General features: G+C 34.1%; 1 protein-coding gene across 5 annotated transcripts in view; it reads left to right on the top strand.

Moving 5' to 3' along the window:
• ODAD2 (outer dynein arm docking complex subunit 2) overlaps nt 1-24,433 on the top strand; it is a 76,216-nt gene that overhangs the window by 25,599 nt on the left and 26,184 nt on the right. For all 5 annotated transcript variants that reach the window (XM_031616077.2, XM_031616075.2, XM_090143005.1 and 2 more), the window contains 7 exons: nt 2,218-2,364; nt 2,668-2,877; nt 3,038-3,274; nt 5,041-5,151; nt 5,640-5,794; nt 8,580-8,822; nt 14,392-14,506. In XM_031616077.2, the coding sequence (XP_031471937.2) occupies nt 2,218-2,364; nt 2,668-2,877; nt 3,038-3,274; nt 5,041-5,151; nt 5,640-5,794; nt 8,580-8,822; nt 14,392-14,506 (1,218 nt within the window). The remainder of the gene's footprint in view (nt 1-2,217; nt 2,365-2,667; nt 2,878-3,037; nt 3,275-5,040; nt 5,152-5,639; nt 5,795-8,579; nt 8,823-14,391; nt 14,507-24,433) is intronic.

Below are 24,433 nucleotides of genomic sequence, written 5' to 3'. Positions count from 1 at the left end.
GTTGTACTCTTTCACTATGAATAAATCATGCCTTAACCTACTTTTTAATAAACTGAATAGTGCATCTCATGTCTGTTTCATACAACAGTTTTGCAGGTTTACAATAACTTCTATTCACATGTAAGAATGTGAACTTGAATTTGGACATGAAAGAGACTGATCTGGGGCAGATTGTAAGTCAGTGTAGCCCAGTAACCTGACTGCAAAAAGAAGGGAGATAGCATGTTCACAACAAAAGTTTTCTTTGCTTAAAGCTCATCTCTTGCACTCCAGATGGCCTAACCTTTGATTTCCATAAATGTGGGAAATTTTGCTACATAACTTACGGTAATGTGAACCTGCTTGTAATCTACCAAGGAAGAAGAAACCAAGACCTATAAGTGAATGCCCAGGGCAGGGTAGGAACATGGCAAACACAAGTCTCTCTAATACTCTCCCAGCCCCTACCCGTGTTTAGCTCAGGCAGTTGAAAACTGAGATATTTATGATTTACTTAGCTTCAACTGATTATTTTTCATGAAATCATTCTTCTTAAGCAATTGGTTTTCATAGAATCTTTTCACAACTAGTTCTACTAGTCTAATACCTTTTTTTTTAGAAACAAACTTATTTTATTTATTTTTAACCTGATTCCTATTATATCTCATTATTAAGAGAGACTAAGTCAGTATTAAAGGAAACATTGAATGATCAGTCCCTACATACTTGCTCAATGCCCTCCCTAACACTGACAGCCTCTTCTGGTCTGAAAGAACCTTGAATAATTTTTGCTTCTTTTCCCTCAAATATTTATACTGCAATAGTAATCTTACTGAAATTGAGGTTGCAGAAATGTTCACGTGAAGCATGGATTTATACAGTGTTATGGTAATATTCTCTGTTGACTTTTTTTTTTTTTTTTCTTCCCAAATAAGTCCTAATGTTTTGCTTTTTTGATTACCATTTTCTGTAGCCGCAAGATTTCTGTAAACACAAGATATCATATCTAATTTTGAATGGTCATTTGAAAATTCATCATTTCATCTCTGGATTTAGGATTGTTCTCTCAGATATGTATCACTTCTCATTTTCTCATTTGCTATTTTATTGCCAGCTTAGTCTTAGTGGGTTCTCTACTAGCTTGTCACAATTGGCTTAATTTAGCTGACAGCATAATACCATCGCAAACTTTGTCAAGTAACTAGAGCTTTTGTTTTCCAGGGTGTTTATGAATATTGTGAATTTCACAACTTCAACAGAAATTCATGGAACTCCACTAAACTACCTCTCTTCATTGACTTAGCCTTTTGTTCTTATTCTAAATTTCCTATACTTTAGTCATTCTTAGCAATCTAGGCAGTGAGGCAGTGACCTTTCCCTCTTATAATACAGTGACTTGGTTTTTTTGAAAGCTATTGGGGAGGGGTTTTATTAAAATCATTGTGAAGTCCAGTTCAACTTATCAACCAGATCAGCATTGCCAAAAACTTGTTAAGTTTTGTAAGGCAGGATTTCTTTTAACAGATCTGCGCTGACTTCATATTGTATTGTACCAAGAATTTCTTACTTAGGCAGATGTCCATTAATTCTGTTTTTGTTACAGTCTACCAAGTTTTCCAGTACAGATATTTGGCTAACAGTCCTTGAACTCTTTTCAAAGTCATTTCTTTTATCCTGGTATTCAATGAACTATTTTATCCTCACTTTCCTTTATAACTCAGTTGAATGCTGTCTAGTAATAGCAAGTTTTTATTGTTCACTGTGTTCAGTTTTCAAATAACCATTTCTACAGTGACTTCAGTTTCTGACCAGTCCTCTGAAATGTTCTCCACAAAGAAAGATGCCAGTCTGAAATCTCTGATTTCTTCTGAACAGCAGTGCAAAAAATGTAGATAGCATCTCTTAAATGACTGTATCTTCACTATTTTGTTTTGTTTTGTTTGCTATCTACTTGTACCAGGATTCTCAATACTTGACTATCTAATTTGCCAGTCCATTCTAAGTAGGCTGTATTAGTCATTTGTCATCTGTGCTAATTATTCTCACTTCAGTCTACCTGTCATTTGAAGTCTTGATCAACAATTCCATTTCTTATTATGTCTATATTATTTAATAACATAGAATAAAAAAAAAATTGAGCAGATTTCTTCTTTAGAAGTAGTTTTACTAGAGTTAGTAGAAGGGATAAGTTTTATACTTAATACTCTGTATATATGCTAATTATTTCCTGTATTTTAGGGAGGTAATCCAACAGCTACTGTAATTGCACTGTGTGCAATGAGAGACTTCAACCTTGCTCAAGAAACTTGCCAGCTGGCCATCAGAGACATTGGATGTCTTGAAGTGTTAATTAATTTGCTTGATACAGAAGAAATTAAATGTCAGGTAAGCAGCTTTTTTGAATAGAGCAATAAACTTACCTTTTCTATTAGGACTTTTTTATTCAAAATTTTTAGCTTATATAGGATACAAAGTAATAATTTTTTTCTCATTTTATTTCTACATTTTCTCAATTTCAAGGACTTCATAGAAAAAATCATTTTCCTTGATTTTCGGTTTCCTTCTTTTCTTCTGATCCTATTTGAACGATGAAGTGTTACGTAACCCAGCATTTTAAACATTTTAAATATTTTTGCTATTTACATATTCCTAAATAATATTTATTGTCTGTTATATTTCATTATTTAGATTGGCTCATTAAAAATCCTAAAAGAAATTAGTCAAAATATACTGATCAGACATGCAATTGTGGATCTTGAAGGCTTACAGATCATGGTGAAAATATTGGACTCTCCAGATACAGATCTAAAATGTTTGGCTGCTGAAACAATTGCTAATGTTGCTAGATTTAAACGAGCACGAAGTACAGTAAGACATTACGGAGGAATCAAGAGACTGGTAAGCAGTACCTTTCCCACATGCATAGTTTTTTTTTCATAAAAAATTTGTGATTTGTTGTTTATATGGTTCTTCAAGTAGTAGTTGCCATCACTGAAAAAATCAGTATAGCATCAAACATACTTGTTTTGAAAATTAAAAATAAGTTTGTTTTTGCTAGGTTGGGCTGTTGGATTGTACGTCCGTGAGATCAACTGCTCTTATACCATATCAAGCAAAAGATACTGAAAAAGCACGCTGTGGGGCTTTAGCACTCTGGAGCTGCAGCAAAAGTACCAAAAATAAGGAAGCAATCCGTAAAGCTGGCGGCATTCCATTATTAGCTAAGTGGCTTAAAAGTTCACATGTAGACATCCTAACCCCAGTCGTAGGGATATTACAAGAATGCGCCTCAGAGGTAAGTAAAACCTATATATACGCTATTTCTAATCACTAAGATCAGTCACTATTAAAAGGAAGTATTGCACTTGACTATCATTTAGAAATGGATTTTCTCCAGGAGAGTTACCATGGCATTTATCCCATCAGGAAGTTTGCATTTTAGACGTAGACACTCTGTGCAAAGTGTTTTTAAGAAGAGCGCAGGTTGTATTAAGGATCACATTTCTTTTTAAGGTATTTTATGAAAAAAATAGAGAGAAATGAAATACTTCATGAGTTTCTCACTTTTTCATGGTGCTTAATGAATGAAGTTTGGCAAATGGAGATGATATATTTAGTTAATCACGACATTTAAATTCTGCACTGATAACCTGCAGATGTTGCCAAGAAAATCCAATGTAAGATGGAGGCAGTATGTTCTACCATCTTACTGACAATAACAATGTATCTGATCAATTGCAAAAAGAAAAGAATATATGTGATTTTTCTACAGATTTTCTTGTCAGGTTTCACAGCTTTGAGTGTATTAAACTTTTAAATTTGAATACAATTATTTTCACCCTATCCATCTTAGATGAATGGTTATTTCTCCATTTGTGGAATCATTTGAAATTAAAGGTATGTTGTGCTTAAGGTCAAAGGTATACATAACTTTTCTTGATGAATTTGAGACAGACATAATTTTTCAAAAGATTTTTCATTATAAAAGTTTGTATTTTCAAAAATAGTTTATTGAACTACACAACCTTATACATGCTCAATGTGACAGCATTTTTAGCTTTAATAATGAGAAGGAAGAGTATTCAACAGTTCCTTACCTGGCCAAATTTGGACATAATTTGGGAGGAACTCTAAATGTGTGTTTACACAGCTGTTTCCCTTCTCTTAATTAATGGTCCTCTGCTCCATTGTCTGGGTAAAAAACTGGGAAAAGAACAATGAAAAATATTAATGCTAAGAATATGTTTTTCTAACCTTATTATAGGAACCATAGAATCACAGAATGCCTTAGGTTGGAAGGGACCTTAAAGATCATCCCATTCCAACCTCCCATCTCTGATCAGGGACACCAGCCACTTGACCAGACTGTCCAGGACCCTCATCAGTATGGCCTTGCACACCTCCAAGGATGGAGCATCCACAGCTTCTCTGGGCAGTCTGTTCCAGTGCCTCACTGCCCTCTTATTAAAAAAGTTCCCTTCTAACATCTAACCTGAATCTCCTCTTTTTTAGTTAAAAACTTCTCCCTTTTATACCTGTGCTATCATTCAGTGTAAGAAGTCAGTCTCCATCTTGTTATAAGTTCCTTTTAAATACTGAATAGATCTTTTTTTCTGGCTAATGACTGTAGATGAAATGAATGGGTATTGGTGATCCAGTTCTGAAGAATCTGTTTCTTCCCTGGCTCTGAGCAGGAAGTCTGAACACCTTTCAGAACATTCTGCATTCTGGTTAAGCCAGCTGGCTACAATGTAGGCATTGTAGTTCCTGGTTTTATTGTGGATTAGAAGATCACAGCCCTACAGTGAATTTATGTATTTGTTTAACTTTGAGAACATAAATGTTATATTCAAGGCATTACAGTTGACTTGAGTTTAAAATAGAATACAAAGTTTCACAATATCTAAGACTAGAATTTTAGTACTGTGTTATTACTGGGATTACTTAAGTTTCAACTTAAGTTGATTGATTACTTAAATTTCAACTTAAGTTGATACTGACTGCATTGACTATTGTCACTGTTAATATATAAGGTTTAAAGTGCACTGTTTGTATTTTTAGCCAAGTTACAGACTTGCAATAAGAACAGAAGGAATGATTGAAAACCTTGTGAAAAATCTGAGTAGTGAACACGAGGAGCTTCAAATGCATTGTGCTAGTGCCATATTCAAGGTAACTGTATCATCTTAATCAGTAGATAGGAGCAGGATTTGTGCTTTGCTTTCATATGTAGCTTTCACTTATCTTTAATATTCCTCAATTTTACTATTTCCCTAATGTGTGAGAAATTATTTTGCAAAAATTTTGATATTCTTTTGCTAAACTTATGAGGGTGTTTTAACTGCATATTTGATATTGCAGTCCCATTCTTGCTCCTCTTCCAGTGTTAACCAATGGGGAGAGGCAGTGCAAGAAGCAACATTTTTAATGTTTATTTGCAGCCAAAATCATCAATATGACATTAGAAGCATTGCTACACATTTAGTAACTCTTTACAGCCAGATTTCCCTTAGTGAGATGTCAGCATATTCAAGTAATTTAATAAAATATTTGTATTTTCTTCTGTATGAGTTTTGACTTGTTGCATCATAATATACCTAAATTTTGAAGATACTGCTCTACACATTTTGTATAATATATGTATTTAATTTTTTGTATAGTGTGCAGAAGATAAGGAGACACGTGACCTGGTTAGACAGCATGGAGGTCTACAACCGCTGTCTGTTCTACTCAATAACTCTGAAAATAAAAAACTTTTAGCAGCTGTGACTGGAGCAATCTGGAAATGTGCAATCAGTGCGGAAAACGTGTCAAAGTAACTATTCAGTTTCACAATTTTTTTGTTACATTATAATGTTTTTGTTTTATGGGCTTCTATTTTTGTGAAAAATATTGTGTCGTGATTCCACAAAACCATGTTTTGTATTTAGTGAGACTTTCAACTTAGATACTGCCAAAAAATTGCTGTGTGACCTTATCAGAGTGCCCAGGAAACAGTGTTAATTTCCTAGAATCTTAACAGTGAATGTGGAGAATTGGTGGCTCTGAATCTAGAACATTGAGACAGGACGTGTACTAAAACAGAAAACATTTTACATGTGGGTATATCTGATATCCCCACTCCTCTCTGTCTTACGTACTGGGATCATGGCTGCCTGGTGGAGAGTAACCAGTACATTTAGCTTTAACATTTTAGGTTTAGAGAGAATACACATTATCTCCTTCTGAGGCAGATATTAGGTCCACTTTTTTTTAGAAATATATAGGAATCTAGAATAATTAACCTAGAATCCTCTCTCCTAACTACAGAAGAAGCTCAGGAAAGCAACTTAATCTGGACACTCAGCTTCTAAAGGACTAGATTTAGTCCTTTAGACTTAGTAGATAAGTGTTAGGAGTCTTAGCATAGAGACATATATATTTTCTCAGTATCAGGGCCCAGAATGATTATCTAAGAATTTGGCATCAGGAGTTATCACTGTCTATCTTTTATGATTACTTGAATTTAATTTCAGTTTAATGACTGAGAATATGTAGCCCCTCTCATCTTGAATTAATTCTTATCAGATTAATGCACCTTACCTTGGTAAAATGCCTGCTCCACTGAAGTATGTACTAGGCTTCCTGCTGAAGGTACCCTACCCTGTACAGAGGAATGCAAAATTGACAGACTGGGAGGTGAAACAGTAAGAAGGAACCTCTTCCTGCAGCCCTAATTTTAGTACTCTGTTGGACATGCAGATACAATGAGTAACTGCTGGATAAAAATCTGAAATAATTCCAATAATCTTAGTTTAAAATCTGGCTTTTTATTGTTCTGTATGAGTTACCAGATTGTTGTTATACAGAGCCTTGGTCTCTACATACTATTTTTCTGTCCTACTTCTTCTTGCATCCCTCATTTTACAGTAACCTGGCTTTTCAGAAAGGTGTATCCTTCTTTTCTGTGGACTTTGGGTATCTGCACATAGGTTCCAGATCAATGATTGCGTGAACTGAATGTCTCCATCTATACTAATAAAATAAGTAGGACTATACCTTGGGTTCTGTAACTAAATTATGGTTATCCATACTGTCTAAGTTCTAGCAGTCTCTTGCACGGTTTGACCTGTGCCAGGAAGCAGTCTCCCAGGGAATGCTCAGGCATGGCCAGCACAGGCAATAGATTTTTTCCATTAAGCAGAAGGGATGAGGCCACCCTGAATGGTGAGGACAAAAGATTTTACTCACATGATTGCTATGTTGTGCTTCTTGTTCTCAGGGCTACAGAATGAGCCTTTGCCTGTTAAATAAATAATTAGTGTAGCCGTAGCCAATAATTCTGTGAAAATTCAAACAGATTTTTTTTCTGGGTTACTCATGTATCTTCACAAGGGCACGAAGCTCTGTGAAAGTTACTAGTCAGGCGTTGCTCCAGACTTGTGCTGAATTAATGTATTATGTACTGCTGAGTCTGAAGTAGTAAAACCTATCCAAAGTCAGGATGGGAGTACACTGCAGAACAGTGAGGGAGGATAATGTGAAAACACATAAGTAGATGTGGAGGGTTGAACTTGAGTTTGGCATGAAGCTAGAACTAGCAAAGCTGACTGGTTCCTGCAGGGCCACTTAATAATTATCTCCAGACTACTCTGCAGTACTTCCTCTACGTGAAATAAATTGCAGAGAAGTTGTGCTGACTCAGCAGTGAGCTGATACAGGTGCCTGGGCTTGACTAGCTCAGATTCATTACTGTGCGAGCAGCCGTACTGCTTCTGGACACAAGATGGCCCGAGCCAGGAATTCTGTCAGTCTGTAGCCTGCCCATCTCAGAGCCAGCATATTATTTCACTTACAAAGCAATTAATCTGCAACACAGATAAAGTAGCCAGAGAAATAAATAAATATTTTAAATTTTTCACTTACTTTGTGCTCTTTCTTTTTCATGCTATGGGTGTCTTCTCTTGAAAAAAGAAAAAAAGAGACATTTCCAAATTAAATTGAACAAAGAAATATTTTTCTGTAAGCTAAAGTACATAAAAATTAAGCAAATCATGAAAAGAGTTTCTCCTTTCTCGATTACATTAATTGTTATATTGAAACCTTGGAAAAACTTAATTCTATTGTAACTGTTGTACATGTGCCATCAGAATCTAAGAAATAAGAATTAAGAAAATGTACATATTAGGCTTGAGCAAGATTAAGAAATTGTGAGACTAACATTTATTGAAAAGTAAGGGTGATCCTTTGGCTTCAGAGAAGTGTAAGAGAGTCTCATATATTCCTGCTTGAGCAGGAATATGGCAGGAAAAAGAACTGGAAATTAGGATGCCACTTTACTTGCCAGTCTTTTGGTGTGTTTTCAGCTAGTTATAGATATTGCATCTACATGTTAAGTTTTAAACAGCCCTCAAATGACTCTGTAGATTCTCAGAAAGTTAAATCAGAGAAATATATTAAAAAATGTAAAATAAGAAGTGGTGCTGTGTGTCAACCTGTCAGTAACTGATTTGAATGTTTTACCTGTACTGTGATTTGTTCTGCAAGATAATTTTCTTAGGATTACCTTACAATGGTAACACTCTGAAAATAACAACTTTGGTTTTTTTGCTGTTGTTTAGATTTCATGAATATAAAGTCACAGAAGCTTTGGTAGGACTGCTCACTGATCAACCTGAAGAAGTTCTTGTAAATATCGTTGGAGCACTGGGGGAATGTTGCCAAGAACCAGTAAATCGATCAATTATCCGTAAATGTGGTGGAATACCACCCCTGGTGAAATTACTTACCGGAACTAATCAGGCATTACTTGTGAATGTCACGAAAGCAGTGGGAGCTTGTGCAACAGAACCTGAGAATATGATGTAAGCTATTCATATTTTTGAATATTGAAAAAATAATTACTGCAGAGATATTGATAATATTTTTGGGTGAACATTAAACGTAATATATATATATATATATATATATATATATATATATATATATATATATATATATATATATATATATATATATATATATATATATATATATATATATATATCAGTAATCAGGTATCACAAAACCAGTGATTTTGTAAGGGACTATTCAGATCATCTAGTCCACCCCTCCTGCTCAAGCACAGACAGCTAAAGCAGGTTGCCCAGGATCACATCCAGTCAGGTAGTGAATATCTTCACGGATAGAGATTCAGCAGCTTCTCTGGGAAACCTGCTCCAGTTTTTTAACTTCCTCTCTGCAAAATAGTTTTGGTTTTGTTTTGTTTTGTTTTTTTTTCTTATGTTCAAAGGGAATTTTATGGCATTGCAATCGCAGAATAGTTAGTTCATGTAGTAGGGATGTTTGAAAAGATATTTGCAGTTCATAGTGTTTAACTCAGGCAGTTGATGGACCATTTACTATCCTATTGTTATCATATTATAATAAATAATTTCCTAAATTAGAGAAAGCCATTTCAGAAGGAAGGTGTGCATTTACTGTCACAAAAAATAATATGGAATTTTTTGAAATAGAGTATTATTTGTATTTTATAAGTTTCGTTCATCTTCATCATTTAAGAACTAATACTTTTCTTGACCCTCTTTTCCCCTTCTTACTTCTTTCAAGACTGAAGAAGCAGACTGCCTTTTTACTGAAAGAGTTGCTACCCTCTTTTGTTTTGTTATGTAGATTTGTACAGTTTACGAAGTTTCTTGACCTTTATGATTAAGCATTCCAGTTAAAAGTTGAGGTGGGCATTTACTGTGCTTACTGTTCTCTAGCAGGGATATTTGCCTCAAGATTCTGGGCATATTTCCCTCCTTACACAGATGAAAGGTCAGAAAGAGAGTTTTAGTAAGCTCCTCCTGTTCTAATTTGCATAATTCACTTGATATTCATATAGCGGTGCAGGGAATTCTTTTCCTGAATAGGGTTTTTGTTTTCATGCTTTGGCTGTCACCCAGTGGTAAAAGGATAGATGGTACACAACTGTAAACATGGGTTGTGCGAACTGTTAGCTATGTAGTGTAAAAGTGCACGTAAATGAAAAAATCTTCACTACATATCTCAAATGAAGAATACTAAACTTCTACCTTTACAGAAAAATGTTAACAAAATTAACACTGTAAATTGAAGGAGAAATTTCAAAGTCAATAAATATAAATCGATATTATGAAATCTCAGACTCAGGACTATCACGTCTATTATCCAGTATGGATAGCTTCACACTGGAATGCAGTCAGTATACGCACCAAAAATAACACAAATTGCTGCTAAAATTGTGATAAAACAAAGTCCAGCTTGTTTTTCGGGAGGAGAGAGTGCAGGTTGTTTTGTTTGGGAGGAAATTTCAAAGTTTGCCAAGAGCTGGTGAAGGATTCAAATGTTGAATTCAGTTCACAAAAAAATTCTCTAGTGAAGGTTGTCAACATTGAAAAAGTTTTGTTCTTTGCTTGTTTGTTTTTAAAAATATTTTAAAACATTAATGAATAAGGAAGATCTTAGTCCAGGAGCAGAATATGCTAATTAATACATTAACACAGAAAGTGCTCCCGAGAGCAAGACTCTGATATTTACTGGAAGAATTGTTGTAGTGGAAGTTCAGACTTGTAGCACTAGAAAAGATAATGCTATCTTTATCAGAAATATGATTCAACCAGGTGAGGACAACTTTGGTCCTGATCCAGAAAAATGTTTAAACAACACTTAGTTCAGACGCTGATGTCAGTACAACTACTCACATCTAAATAATTTGTTTGGTTTTTGCTCTGCCTCTAGCAGAGTTAAAGGTATTCAATTTCTTCCCCCTAGAAATAAATCCGTTTCTTGTTCCTTCTCCTTAGACCAGTATAGAAGGAATTGAAGCTGTAGATTTTCATACAGACCCCTTTTCTCTTTTTTGAGAAGAGTAAGTGACCAAATACAAGGAGTATAAGTAATCTGTAATACCACTTTGTCCCAATTACAGAACTGGGGACGAAGACTTTTGTTTCTGAGAATTTTTTTAACATCGAGAAACGTTTATATGTTTCTGCTCAATTCAATACATAAATTAATGATATGAATTCCAGAACTGAACACTGGTTGGTTCATGGATGCTCAAGTTCTGAGTACTGGATGTGATGTGTTTCTGTGATGCCACATCCTTGAAGGGGATAATGGATCATAAGTTACACTATTTTGATAGTGTATGTGTAGTAGCATCTACAAATTTCTACTTTGAAAACAAATGCTGCTACAGCTTTATGATATAGATTAGATAAACAGTTTTCTAGTCTTTAAGTCTTCCTATTAAAAGATATAGGTAAATGTATGACATTCTGGTGAGCAATCTATTTTAGCCGGACGGATGGAGTTTGACTCCCTGGCACAAAGCACTCTGTAGCAAATAGCGAAAGTTTTAAGAAACATGCTAAATTGTGGTTTCAGAAAAGACAAGATTACATTCTACCAGAATTTAACCCTGTAATCTTTCCAGTGAGCACAATACAGTCAGTATAACTTTGTTTATTTACATTTGTATTTGTGGTCTAGATTGGCAGCCTATAATGCTAGAGTTCTCAAAAGATCTGGCAAATAATACTGTAGCAGAAAAATATGGTAGATATGACAAACAGACATGTAGGCTATGCATGTTTCTACTGGAAATGTTCAGTATTAAATCTGAGTTCTGAAGAGAAGAACTATATCAAATCGGCAGCTTAGCTAGTTTCAGGTATTTTATAAAGCAACATAAATTCTGAGAATTGTGTCCCTTTTTTTTTTTTTTTTTTTTTTGCACAGATGTATCATGATGTTCAGTGAGGCTATGACATCAAATTTCTTAAATGAAATGATGCAAAAAAGCCTTTACTAAACTTTCATCTGTAAACAGCCAGTGAAAGTGATTCAAAAAATTATCTTGTTAAACTACCTGCACTGATCAAGTAGCAAATAGCAATTCACAGTAACCTGAGATTGCTCAGAGGATCATCTAGGTACTCGAGTAGTCTAAGAATGGCATTAATTGCATTAAAATTATTTGCCCCTAAGGTATATTCTATATTCACAGTACATAAACTGTTCTTTGCGGAAACCATAAAAGCATTTTGCTCACATGCCCTGTAATTTATCTGCTGAAAAAGTGATGTTGGAAACATTATGTAGTAGCCATATCCCTTCATCTTTGCTCTCATCATGTCTGGCTGATACCAGAGTTGCATGACAGGGGCACCTCCTCACTCTGCCTGCTTCCACTTACCAATACAATCACATATTGGGTTTTTTGAGGAGCAGAATAATTTACACCTTATTCTAAATAGTATCAATTATCAGTCTATGACAAGGTGTCATTATTTTGAATCAGAGGAGATCCAGGTTTATTCTGAGAAGCTTTAGTTAAGCCATGGTAGTTCCGAATCTGGGCTCTTGATTTTGAGATCTGCATGTTCGTGTGTTGTTACCTACTTATACTGAAGAAAAAGAAAGCAGTTACTTATAATAATGACATAAATGTTTCTACTTTGATTGACCATTCCATTGGGTCTAAAACAACTGCTCTTTCTGGTCTTCAACTAAAAGCAAGAAATTTCTTCACAAATGGAACTGTAGGAAAGGTGAAGAGAAGACAAGAAAACTGAAAAGTAAATTTTATATCGAGTAGAAGACTTTGAAAAAAAAAAAAAAAAAAAAGAGAAGGAAAGGAAAGATAAATCATCCCTGAGATTATTTTCTGAAATATGATTGAAATACCTGAGCTCAGTGTTTGGCTTCTATTGCTTGATTTTTATATACTGATTGGAGTTGAGTCATTCATATTTAGTTTCATTTGGGAAGAAGTATTGCATGTTGGTAAATTGTCAGTAGTCTGTTTGACTCATTAAGATAAACTTCAGGATTTTTTTTCATTAATCCAATATGGGAAAAAAAAAAATCTATTTTCTGAAATTACAGGAAAGCATTATTAAAAATTGCTTGAAAGCACAGGGATTTGGAGTGATTTAAGAGCTTGTTTGGATGTTTTTACTGAAATCATCCTTTCTCTGTGAACAAGTATGTGTTATTGTATGGCATGTGCTCATGATATTCTTATTTGTTGTGTTTCTGAATTTTCCCTTTAAATAATGATATGCAGTTGATTGGACCTGGGTATGTAAAATAAGCTGTATTAAAATTATTGGGTCTTAAAAACTAATAGTTCTCAGCTTAACTGATCTTTTAAGCAAAAAGTCATTATTTTGAAAACAGTTTTTTTAACCAGCTTGGACAGAAATGTTTCAAATAAGGTCCCTCATTAATGTAGACAGTTCACGTCCTTAACTATATTTTTGTCTTTCAAATGATGGTAGAATTGTGTGTGTAAATAGTTTTATAGTTAGTCTTGAAATTTCTTGGCAAATATACATATAGTGAACACAGGTTAGATGTTTATGTGATGTTTTTTTAAAAGTAAACTGTGTTTTATTTCTCTTATTTTGTATTTACAATTAAAGATGTAGACTTCCATGAATACAAAGGAATTTTTACTTTTGAAGTTAGAAAACCAAAGTACACTTTTTCTTCTTTATCTTCAACTCATCTGCTTTGGGTTTAATATAACTTTTAAAGAAAAGCAAGTTTGTAAAGGCTATTAAGTTTTGTTGGACCTTCATTTCCTTTTAGGGTACTCTCCGGACCTTATGATCCCCAAGCCTGATTGATATGTAGACATTACGCAGATGGCATAGAGATGATTCTGATGATAATTCAGTTTTCAGCTAGTCATGAAGATACTTTGATTTCAGTGTGTTTAAGTAATTATAACATAGTGTTCAGTGTTAGTCTTGTTGGTGAGGAATACCTGGGAAACAAGTTACACGTTATTCACAACCCACAAAGGATGCAGTGTGGTGTGACCATTTTAATTTCTAATGCTAGATTAGTAACATAGAACTTTGAAATATGTTGTACAGTAAAGTAAATACATTAAGCATAGACTGAATAAAAAGTTAAGTACATAGTTTGGGGCATAAATATTTGTTTTGGAAAGTATTTGTTACTATGTGAAAGAAGCCAGTATGCTTGAATTCAGATTTTACTTTGCATGCAGATCATTAAAAAGTCACATGCTTGTTTTTACTTTTATGCGAGTTCTAGTAATAATGCAATTCGCTTATCTTCTGTAAGCATTTCACATCACAGTACGGAGAAAAATACAAACAAGATGCATGAGATTTAGAAAATGTATTCTATCTTAACATAATTTGTACACACTCATCTTCAATAGCAAGAAATGCCTACTGTATATGTTGATGGCAATCAACTGACAATAAAACACAAGCACTGATGTAAAGCAAAATAGTATTCTAAGGAAAACCATACCAATACTTCTTAAAGCAATTTTCCAAAAAAACAAACTAACATAAGTTAAAATTGAACATTGTGTACTCCATAATTAAATACCTCTTTTTTTCTGTTCTGTTTCTGCAATAGGATAATTGACCGTTTAGATGGAGTTCGTTTGTTATGGTCATTGCTGAAAAATCCTAATGCAGATGTTCAAGCAAACGCAGCTTGGGCTATTTGTCCTTGCATTGAAAATGCCAAGGTGAGAAAGTAATAGTTTTGTTACATATATAGTCAGATATAATTGTTATATTTGGATAGGTGACTTCTAGCAATGCTTTGCTGTTTGCAACTTACTCTCTATTAATTTGTCTGCTTTAAGTAATTGATGAAATAATTATTTAAAATGCAGCAAAAGTCCTTCATCTAGCACTTATTTTGTACCAGACAGAAGCATTCTGTTTTGCCTTAAGAGCACTTACTGTATTTGGAAAATATATTTTAATAACTAAGACGCATCCAAACTTACTGTTCCCAAACAAAGTATGCTGAAAAAGTCTATCTGACAGAGCTGGAAACAGAAAGCTTTTACTCATGACCTATGAATAGTGCAGGTAGTTGTAGTTGTTCACCACTATGAGGTACTTCAGCTGTGTTCTCAAGAGACTGCCTTTTGGTTTCAGAGCATATTTCAGACTCGCTGCCAATGTAATCCTTAGATTTTCTGTTCAGACTGCCAACAAAAAGTGCCAGTTGTGAATAGTGGTTGTTGTGCAGGTCAGTTGTGCACAGAAGACTGAGCTATTCATTTATTTTGTGTTGATTCCCACATAGAGATAAAATGGTGTGTATAATCTGTAGCTCATCTTCAATGAATTGGTAAAATAAATTTGGAAGATTTTGTCTCTCATTAGTTTCATGGAGTACTAACATTAATCTCTGTACAGCAAAATCTTCAACTTCTAATTCAATTATCTATTCAATGTAAGTTTTTCATTTTCTCTCTACTGTACCACCTCTCTACTGTACCACACATACATATTCTTCTATATATAATTTGCAATGTGACTATGTTAAGAATGGAAATTCATTCAAAGTAGTGTTATCCTTACCATCCTTTGCAGGTAGTGTCTCCTGTTTGGAATTGAGCCTGTGTGGTTCTATTTACCTATATAAATAGATATAGGTATAGCTATATAGATGAAGGCATTTCTAGAACATTTGCTCATGATCTTTATAACTTATGCAGTTTATATTTCTTCAAGATGATTTTTACAATGATACCTTAATTGCCATTTTCCAAACATCCTGCTTATTCTGAATTATCTTTTGTTGTTGTTGTTGTAACATACGTTCTAGTATAAAAGTTTTATATTGCCTAATGGCGGGTTGCATACATGTCTCTTCTGTCAAGGTATGGCCATATCTGCCTCTTTTGTAAACGATATCTCTGTAACTAAATGTTAAGATACTACTTTACCTCATTACTGAGGCAATACTCGTTATGTATAAAACTCCGTGACCTACAGTGTCAGAGTAGAACTATGCATTCCTAGAGCTTCCACTAAAAATGCTTTTTCAGAAACTAGAGGAGTAGAATATAGCAACTGAAATTACAGACAATATGGGCTGTTTCTCTCTCTTTTTTCCTCCGGGTATTTGATGAGTGTAAGCTATGTACATCCTTAGTGTAGCCACTCTCCTTTCATCTCTCTTGGCTGCCTGCCCAAATGCTAATCTGCAACCTCACAAAGAGTTCTTTGTGTGAGACTGAGGCAGAGTGGCACACTGAAACAAACCTTCCAATAATACCCTGTCCTCTGACTTTAAATGGGAAGAAATATGTATAAAATGTCAACTATAGGCAGACTGTGGGGATACAGTGACTATTTCTATCTAAACTAAATTTTCATCTTCATTCACAGTTAATAATACTCAACAATTTACATGATCTTCCAAAAAGCACAGTCTGGTTTATGCAATGCTTGATTCAAATGTAGGAATAAGCATATGACTTCAAATGAGTTATGGGTATTCTGGATTTTCCAAGCCTGTATTTGAAACTGCAAAGCATGTTTCAAGTAGCTTTCTGCCTTTTATTGACATAATATGAGTACACAGGTATCTCACACACTTAATCTTGCCACAGTCTGTTCAAAAATAGAAAATCCACCATTCCTGTTTTACAATTAGAAGGTACAAAGTCAAAAAATGCCCAGTCCCAAAATCTCAAGAATAGTTTTGAGCATTTGGATCGAAATAATTTGCCTGTTGCTAGACAGGAAGTTAATAGAAAACAAGGGAGGAGAATCTAAGTGCCTGTGTGTCTAGATGAACTAACAGTTACTTCATGATAACTGGTTTGGAGTACTTCCTATGGAATAGCATCATAGAATTTGATTGACAACATTGTTGAATTCATCCATATGTTGTAGCTAAGCAATATTGTTTATTACATCAATAGGATTTAAGGCAGTGATAGTTGGTCTGTGACAGATTGAAGGCTTTTAAAATAGAGGATTAAATTATATATTACAGTACATAAATTGTTACAACTCTGACTGTCATAATATTGGCCCATCCTCACTTTTGATGGCCAGCACTAGTTTTAAAATTTTTTAGGCTTCAGAATTGTTTGTCAAGTGAAAATCTTAAGGTGGATTGCCAGTGGCATAGTTTAGGTGGTAGAACTTTCCTGAGAAAATTTGCTCTGCACCTGTCAGTGCTATTTGTGAGTCTTAGAAAAAAATGACTTGTAATTTTGGATAAATTAGTGTATACTTTACTTTAAAATATTCTAAAAGAGTTGTCATTTTTTTTTTCAAGTGAATTATTGTAATAGAAGCAGGTTCTTATTAATTAGTTACTTCCAAAAGGAAAGGTTACTACTGCAGGCACACTGGTAAAGTATAAGTGCACCATCCAAGAAACACAAATGATTATGAAAAATTGCTAAGAAAAGTCTACTCAACTCTGTTGATGTTGGAACAGCAATACTTGGTTATGATGCTACTTTGAAAAACAGTATTCATAGTGTTGTCCCCATGTACATCAGCCCAGACAGAAAAACTGAGAGAAACTATACAAAGATGTTATTTAGGCTATTATAGAATTCAAAGGTATTTTGCCAGAAATAGGAGTGCTACCAAATTGAGTTTGTGTAGGAATACCTATTTCCTCACAGATTAACTTTTAAATAGCATGTTTGGAAATAAAAATGAAACAAAAAGACAAGTTATTTAGAGTTTTTTTCATTCCTTGTACTTAATAGAGTTTTGGGTGCAAACAGTTAATGTCAGGCTCATCCTTTCCTTCGTCTTTTTTTTCTGCGTTTTCTTGTTAGCTTTCAGCTTTTTAAGTTTAAATTCTAACTTTTGTTCTAACTATAACTGTAAAGGTTTTCCTAAGGAACTTCAGGAAATAAGGTATGTGTAAAGTCTGTCAAAATAATTTAAGTAAACAGTCTGAGAATGTTGATTTCAGGGAAGAGAGAAAGAATCTTTTTTGATCTTATTTTCTTAAAATGTACTTGTAAAATGCTATCTCCTGTTTCTAGTAAAGTGTGATTTCCTCCTTTCCCCCATACTATTGGCTCCTTTTCAGCCCAACAGTGGAATTTCATGGGTATGATGGAGGATGATTGGACATATAAAGATTACTGTGTATTTCCTGAATACAGGGAAAGAGAATATCCACACTGACACAAAAAAATACAAAAGCAAAACTAAATCAGGTTTAGGCAGTGAAGTCTAGAGATGGATGTGTGTGACAATTAAGTAACCTTCATTTTTGCAGAAGTATTATACACTGAGGAACTAAATTCTACTGGAGAGAGTGATCTGAAGTTAAGCTACAGGTTTAAAGTGTGCTGCAGATGACTATTTAGATCCTATTTAGGATTCTTATATAAGATTTTCTTGTTACAGAAATTTTAATGTAACCACATATATAAAATCAGTAAAGACATTTCTGTATTAGAATAACAAAGAAATGTAGTCAAACTTGCAAATTGAACTTGGTCTTCTGATATTTAACAAATGCTAAAATTATTTACTGTTCTACATTAATTAGGTTGATTTTTTTTTTTTTTTACACATTTTACTGATCAGTAACTTCTGTATGAAGATTAGTAGTTCCCCATAATGCAAACTACTGCTCTTTTGCTTATCTTTTAAAAATTGTACCGATGTATCACTGTTAACATACTATTCTTTTGCTAAACCTATGTCAGAGTTCCTTGCTTGAGTATATACAGAATTTTTCAGTTTCTTTGTTTTTTTTTTTTTGCTGTGCCTCATACATTCATATACAGAAACCTTGGCAGTTCATAGTAATGCTCTTTACTCCTTTCTCTCAATTTTCCAATTTCTTTCTCTAGCCATTATGATACTTTAATGTCATTCATATCTACTCTATATTTGACCTCAGTGTAATGCTTTTTTAATCTGTATTGTCGGAATGTAGACTTTCCGAATTTTTAAACTATTTTTATGAACAGAACTTCAAAAGTTACTGTAAGAGAGACAAAGAGGAATTTTTAGCTTGCCACTCAGGCCTTCCAGAAAAAGAGTCCTTGGAGATGTAGGATGTCTACAAAGTCAAACTTGGTGAGCACACAGTTGGCTGCCATTCTTGCTGGGGGCATGAAGAACCAGCCTTTTCAATGACTTCTGCTAGAGGCTGCGTAGAAGTTTAATGAACCAACCATCACAGAGAGTTTGGGTTCCAGTAGACAAATCCTAGAGATCTTGAAGGGACTCCCGTAAATTGCCCTGAGGTTCTTAGGAGCCCAATTCATGTAAAACACAACCTGAAAGCTGGGAAGCAACAGGAAACTAAGAGCATAACCCATGTCTCTTTCACTGGGGAGTCTCAGATGTGAAGTTCCATTCAAAGCAGCTGAGTGAGAGCTTGAAGAACTTAAGAAGCCAAAAAGCATAGGAGCTCCTGGAGACCTGGCTTTCCAGCTGTTTGGCAGCTCTTTGGGCAAGAAGTCAGGGATTCTGTGAAAACCAGAAGCCAAGCAGCCTGGCAGGCTATTCACCAGCCATCTGGCTGACAAGAGAAAGATGAAGAGGCACGTTGGTAATTTAGCCTGCCTTTATGCCTGGTTTCTGTCAAAACTTTTCAAGAAGTTGTGTTCTTATGGTAGGTTTTGGTTCCATTCCATTAGCATTTTCTGTTGGAATACTATTCCACTGGAAAATATTCGACCAGCTTTCCTTGTAGCTTAGTTTATAATAGATACATATACTAGTCAACAGCTTGTCATGTAGCTTCTGTACTTTTAAATTAGACTTGCTAATCAGATTTAAAAATCCATAAAAAGCTAAAGCCCATACTCCTCCCAGTTTTTTTTTTTTTTAATCTCTTCTCTGTTTATCCTTGTCCATCTCACATTTTTCTGTCTTTACCCCCTCACTTACCACATGGGACTGCTGTAGATTTTAAGGCAAAAAAAGAGCATGGAGATCATTGTGTCTCATTTACTGCATAATACAAACCAGACCATTTCAAGCAATCATTTTATCTAGTCCAGAAGCTTTTGACTGAATTATATATTATACCTCATGTTGCTCATTCAGATTCTTAGTGGTCTGTAATTGTAATTGGTAAAATATGATATGATTGCCTTCTCAAATACCACTCTAATTTATGGAACCATGCCATGAGTTGCAATGACACAATAATTATAACAATTTATTTGTTTGTGTGGTCAATGCATGGATTGTTTTGCTAAACTGTCCTTGGAACATTCTAATATTACTGTCTTGTAACACTACAATATTAACCCACATTACCACCAGCATTTCATAAATATGTTAATAATTATATGAAGAAGTTTACTTAAACACTTAGACTCAGTGTTTTGAGCACTTACTTGGATTCAGTTCAACTCAAATCCAATGGAAACAATGTTTAGTTTTTCCAATTATTCAGTGTCATCAGTTTCTCATGCTTCCATTATTATAACACTTTTCAAAATAATCTAAAGCAAATCATCACTTGGCCTCAAAGGACTCTGATATTAGTAGTTTAGCTGCTTCTGTGAAAAGAAAAATAAGATTTGGCATTTACATGAGACTGAGAGTTGTGTGGAGTGAAGGGGAGGAGGAGAGGAAGAGTAGTAGTCATCTGCTAGGCTGAGAAGTAAGGAATAGACAAAAGGACTTTATAAATTGTGTGAGAGACTATGAAAATCCTTTCCCCACTGCCTTTCAGTGAACATGCACTGCATGCTTTATTGGCCTGTATGCTTGGCTAATGGACTTTACCTTTGTTTCTTGAAACTATCAATAGCAGTATAGATGATTTTGCTCTTCTGCTACTTTTAATCCTATTCTGTAGTAACATTGATACTACTAATATAACACTAAGACTTCTCTGACATTAGCTGCTTCCAAGGTGTAAAGAGGACAGGAAAATACATTTTGATAGTCTGCTGTTACTTTCTCACAAGATTGCAGTCTAGAGGGGAGTAGTGAGATGTAGTAAAATAGTCTCATCTTGCAAGGGATTTTTCGTTTGTTCTACACAGTGGAAGCATGCAGCTCTACAGACTGGAATAAAATTAATATTTAAATATAAAATCATTTGAATTAATATTACTGTTATGTTTGATTTGAAAAATGAATAGAAATATCCATACGTAAGTTGTATTTCCTTTTTCCACTGAACAGCTGTAATATAGAAATTTATCTTTTGCATTCCTTTATTTTGAATCTTAAGTTGATTTTGCATTATGGTAAGTTGTTCAGTTGGCAATAGGGGATAGAAATGGACTGCTTTCTTCAGTAAAGTGAAGGTAGACCAAAGATGATCCTAGATAATTAGAGTTTATTTACACAGCCATACCATCACTTTTTTGGGCAAAAGCATTTCAATTTGAAAAATCAGCTGTGACACCTTAAGCTTTTTAAGATGTTCTGGGAGTGAAATACTACTTGTTTTTAGTGGAGAAACATTTAGCTTTCAAGTGGAGTATTTTTAAAGATAAACACAATGAATTTTTTTAATACAGTGTTTATCTTTAAATCTTTCAAGTAGAGAAAGCAGTATTCATTTTGGAAGAAAGAAGAATGGAATCCAATTACAAAAGTATTCAGTAGTGCCTGTTCAAGTACTGTATGTCTTAACTAAGGCTGATCAACTTTATTTATTTAACGAAATAACTACAAAACAAACAAAAAACATGCGTAATATGATAAGAGAAGTTAAAAATCCCAAGTGTTCTTCTTGGATAAGTATTGCAAAGATCAAATGATTTTTCCAAATCTGTCTTTTTTGCAAATATTGTAGTGTTTCCTGCTCTCAATTAGACAATTTTTTAAATTTTTTACCTCATAGTATTTCTGCTCTTGGCAGAAGCCAAAGTAGAAATATCTGAATAGGGAAAGTTAACTAAATTTTGTTAACGATCATGCTGAAAGTATGTGATTAAAGAGTATGAGGATGAACCTTTTACTAGCATGGCAGGTAACTTGCTGTCCTCAGTATCTATGCCAGCTATTTCTTTCTTTCTTTCTTTTTTTTTTTTTTTTAATTTCTTGAAATTGCAAACTCCTCTCTTTGAATCCACCTTTGAAATAATATTTATCATATTTTCTGAGAACAAAAACTTTGCTGCCTAGTAGATAGAAGAAGGATGCGGTCCTGTGAAGTAATGAAAAATCCTGTTATCTCCTCCTATCTTTTCCAACCACTTAAAAAGTAGTATAAAAAACCAAATTTTTTTTTGCATCAGTCACATGAGGTTAAAGTTTACATTAAAACTTGTAATACTGATGATCTAAAATGAAGATATTTCCTGTTGGTACAGTAAAATGTTTTTTGCCCTATTTTGCCTGCTCTTGCTTTTTTATATTTTTATTGCTTCTTTACATGTCCTTCTTAAATGGTCATTATCTAATAGTAAGCTAGTTGTACAGCCCAGACTTTGAAACAATGCCATGTACATTTGTGCGGGGAGTTTTAAGGACTACAAGTAAATACAAAGGCTTAATACACACAAAGTCATTTCTAGATATCTCCCTTTGAGTTAAAGCTCATATCAAAGCTGTTCTTTGATTATTTTTAAAGGTGGAAATTAAAGGTTGCTATCTTTTTTAACCTGAACCCGAAAGAACAAAAAATATTTCCAAAAACATTTTATATCTGATTTTTCTTCTTTTATGTTACAAAAATAAATGCAGATGAAAATGCCTGAGGTAACTATTTGATTTGGAAACAAAAATCATGGGATTTCTTTAGACTTTTTAATATGAATAGTTACCTGACCATTAATGAAATTACACTCAAACACAGATTCAAAAGAATTGAATCCAGACCCCTGCAATCACAAGCAGAGCTTTGTATAATTTCTTCACATGAAAATGTCTTTAAATTATGGCAACTGTATTTTAGACAGACATTGCAGTAGAAGAAAAGAAAGTAGAAATGTACTGTGCAAAGTAAATCTATGGTTTTGCTAAATTATATCAAAATCATTGTTTAAACTTCTTTGAAAGCAGAAAATTTTTGTAAGTAGCAATGGATTTTAAAGCTTTCATTTCATTCCATCTTTCTGCTCATTGTTCTTCAAATTTCTTGCTTTTTTGCTTTTCTCTTTGTCTTGCACAGACCACCAGACTACACCCACAATCACATTTGGGAAACTTTCCTGACATGTGGTTTCTGCAGTTTCCCTCTGCTTTTCATCATTGGTAGAAAGTTCTGTCCTTGCGTTTAGCTGGTTTCACAGACAATTATTGAAACTCCCTTCTTTTACTTACTCCTGGATTGTTTATATATTATTCCATTCGTTCAATTCGACTGTAGTCTTTTACAAAATGTGGAAAATACAATCTTGTCAGAAGAGAAGTTTAACAAGTAGGTTTCTAATCACCAGTAAAGAAAATATGTACAGGTAGGAACATACAAGATCTACTTGCTAGTTGATCACAGTGGGAGATAGTTTATCTTCTGTCTTCATGAAACTTTTTCAGAGAACACAAATAATACAGGGATACTGGAACCATGCAGAAAAGCCGTATCATTTACATTTATAGCTGGGCCCTGTACAAATCTTAGATACTTACTGTAGGGTTTATTCGTTGAACAGAAGCCTCTCTCATTTGTTGAGTCAATGTTTAGACACAAGCTCATGTACATTTATGTAGTAAGTTTCAAAGATTTAATTAAATATAGGAAAATAAAATGATTTTATATCTAATCACTTAGCTGTTCAGATCTCTGATACACGCAGTAAGAAATTTCTTTGTAGATTTTTTTTCCACATTTTCTCTAGCTTTTGGTCAAGTTTTAAAATATCAACTAAGATATAAACATTCTTATCTAGAAATAAGACTTTTAGTCAAGTGATTGCAAACATTTGCATTCTGCTATGTGCATAGAACATATATACATAGTATAAACCAGCAATGATAGTGACTTCTCCGAGTCACAAATATATGATGTCCTTATTTTGCCTGAATATCTAAGTCCTCTTTTAATTTCTGTTAGAACCTCTGTTATTTATTCATTCAGTTAATTTTGGGACTTAAGCCTAAAGTTTGCTCTTAGATATTATCCTTCCTCCACATTTTGTGGCTTCTGGTTTTGACCATCAAACTATGGATTTAACCTTTCCTTTCCAGTCTCAGAAACTGCCTTGCCTGTGGTGGAAAATGTGTTCCCGATGGGCCTTCCCACTGCTTTTGCTTTTTGTTCAAAGGAAGCATTACAGCAGAGAGTTCTGTTTGGCATATAAACCCAGAATTAGAAAAGTAGGAATTTTTATTTTCTAAGTCCATGAGCAATTTGATTGATTTGCTCAGCAAAACTAGCACAATACAGTTGGAGCTCTTCTCTTCTCACAAATCAGCCCAGAAAAAGAAATAAATATAATCTAAACCATTCTTGGTGTTACGGTCTCTCCCTAGCCCTAGGAAAGTTTATACTGTCCGTGTTTGTGTTTTCATGAAATCTGAAGACCTTTCACTCCAGAAAGGTTTCAGGAGAGATTGTGGTTGTTTTCATCAAAGTTCTCCTATTGACCTTTTAAGGAAAGTGCATGAATTAAATTCCATTTGCAGACCTTTCTTTTCACATTTTCCATCACTGATGTGCACAGACTAAAATTTCTTCTGCAAATTTACTTCTGACCATTTAACTGGACATTTTTACTCTCCTTTGAGTGTAATAAGAGTTT

The sequence above is a fragment of the Phasianus colchicus genome, chromosome 6, assembly GCF_987193195.1.
Source record: "Phasianus colchicus chromosome 6, bPhaCol1.hap1.1, whole genome shotgun sequence".
NCBI classification, from domain to species: Eukaryota; Metazoa; Chordata; class Aves; order Galliformes; family Phasianidae; genus Phasianus; species Phasianus colchicus.
Note: the sequence above shows the minus strand (reverse complement) of the source record. Positions and strands in the feature narration are given on the sequence as shown.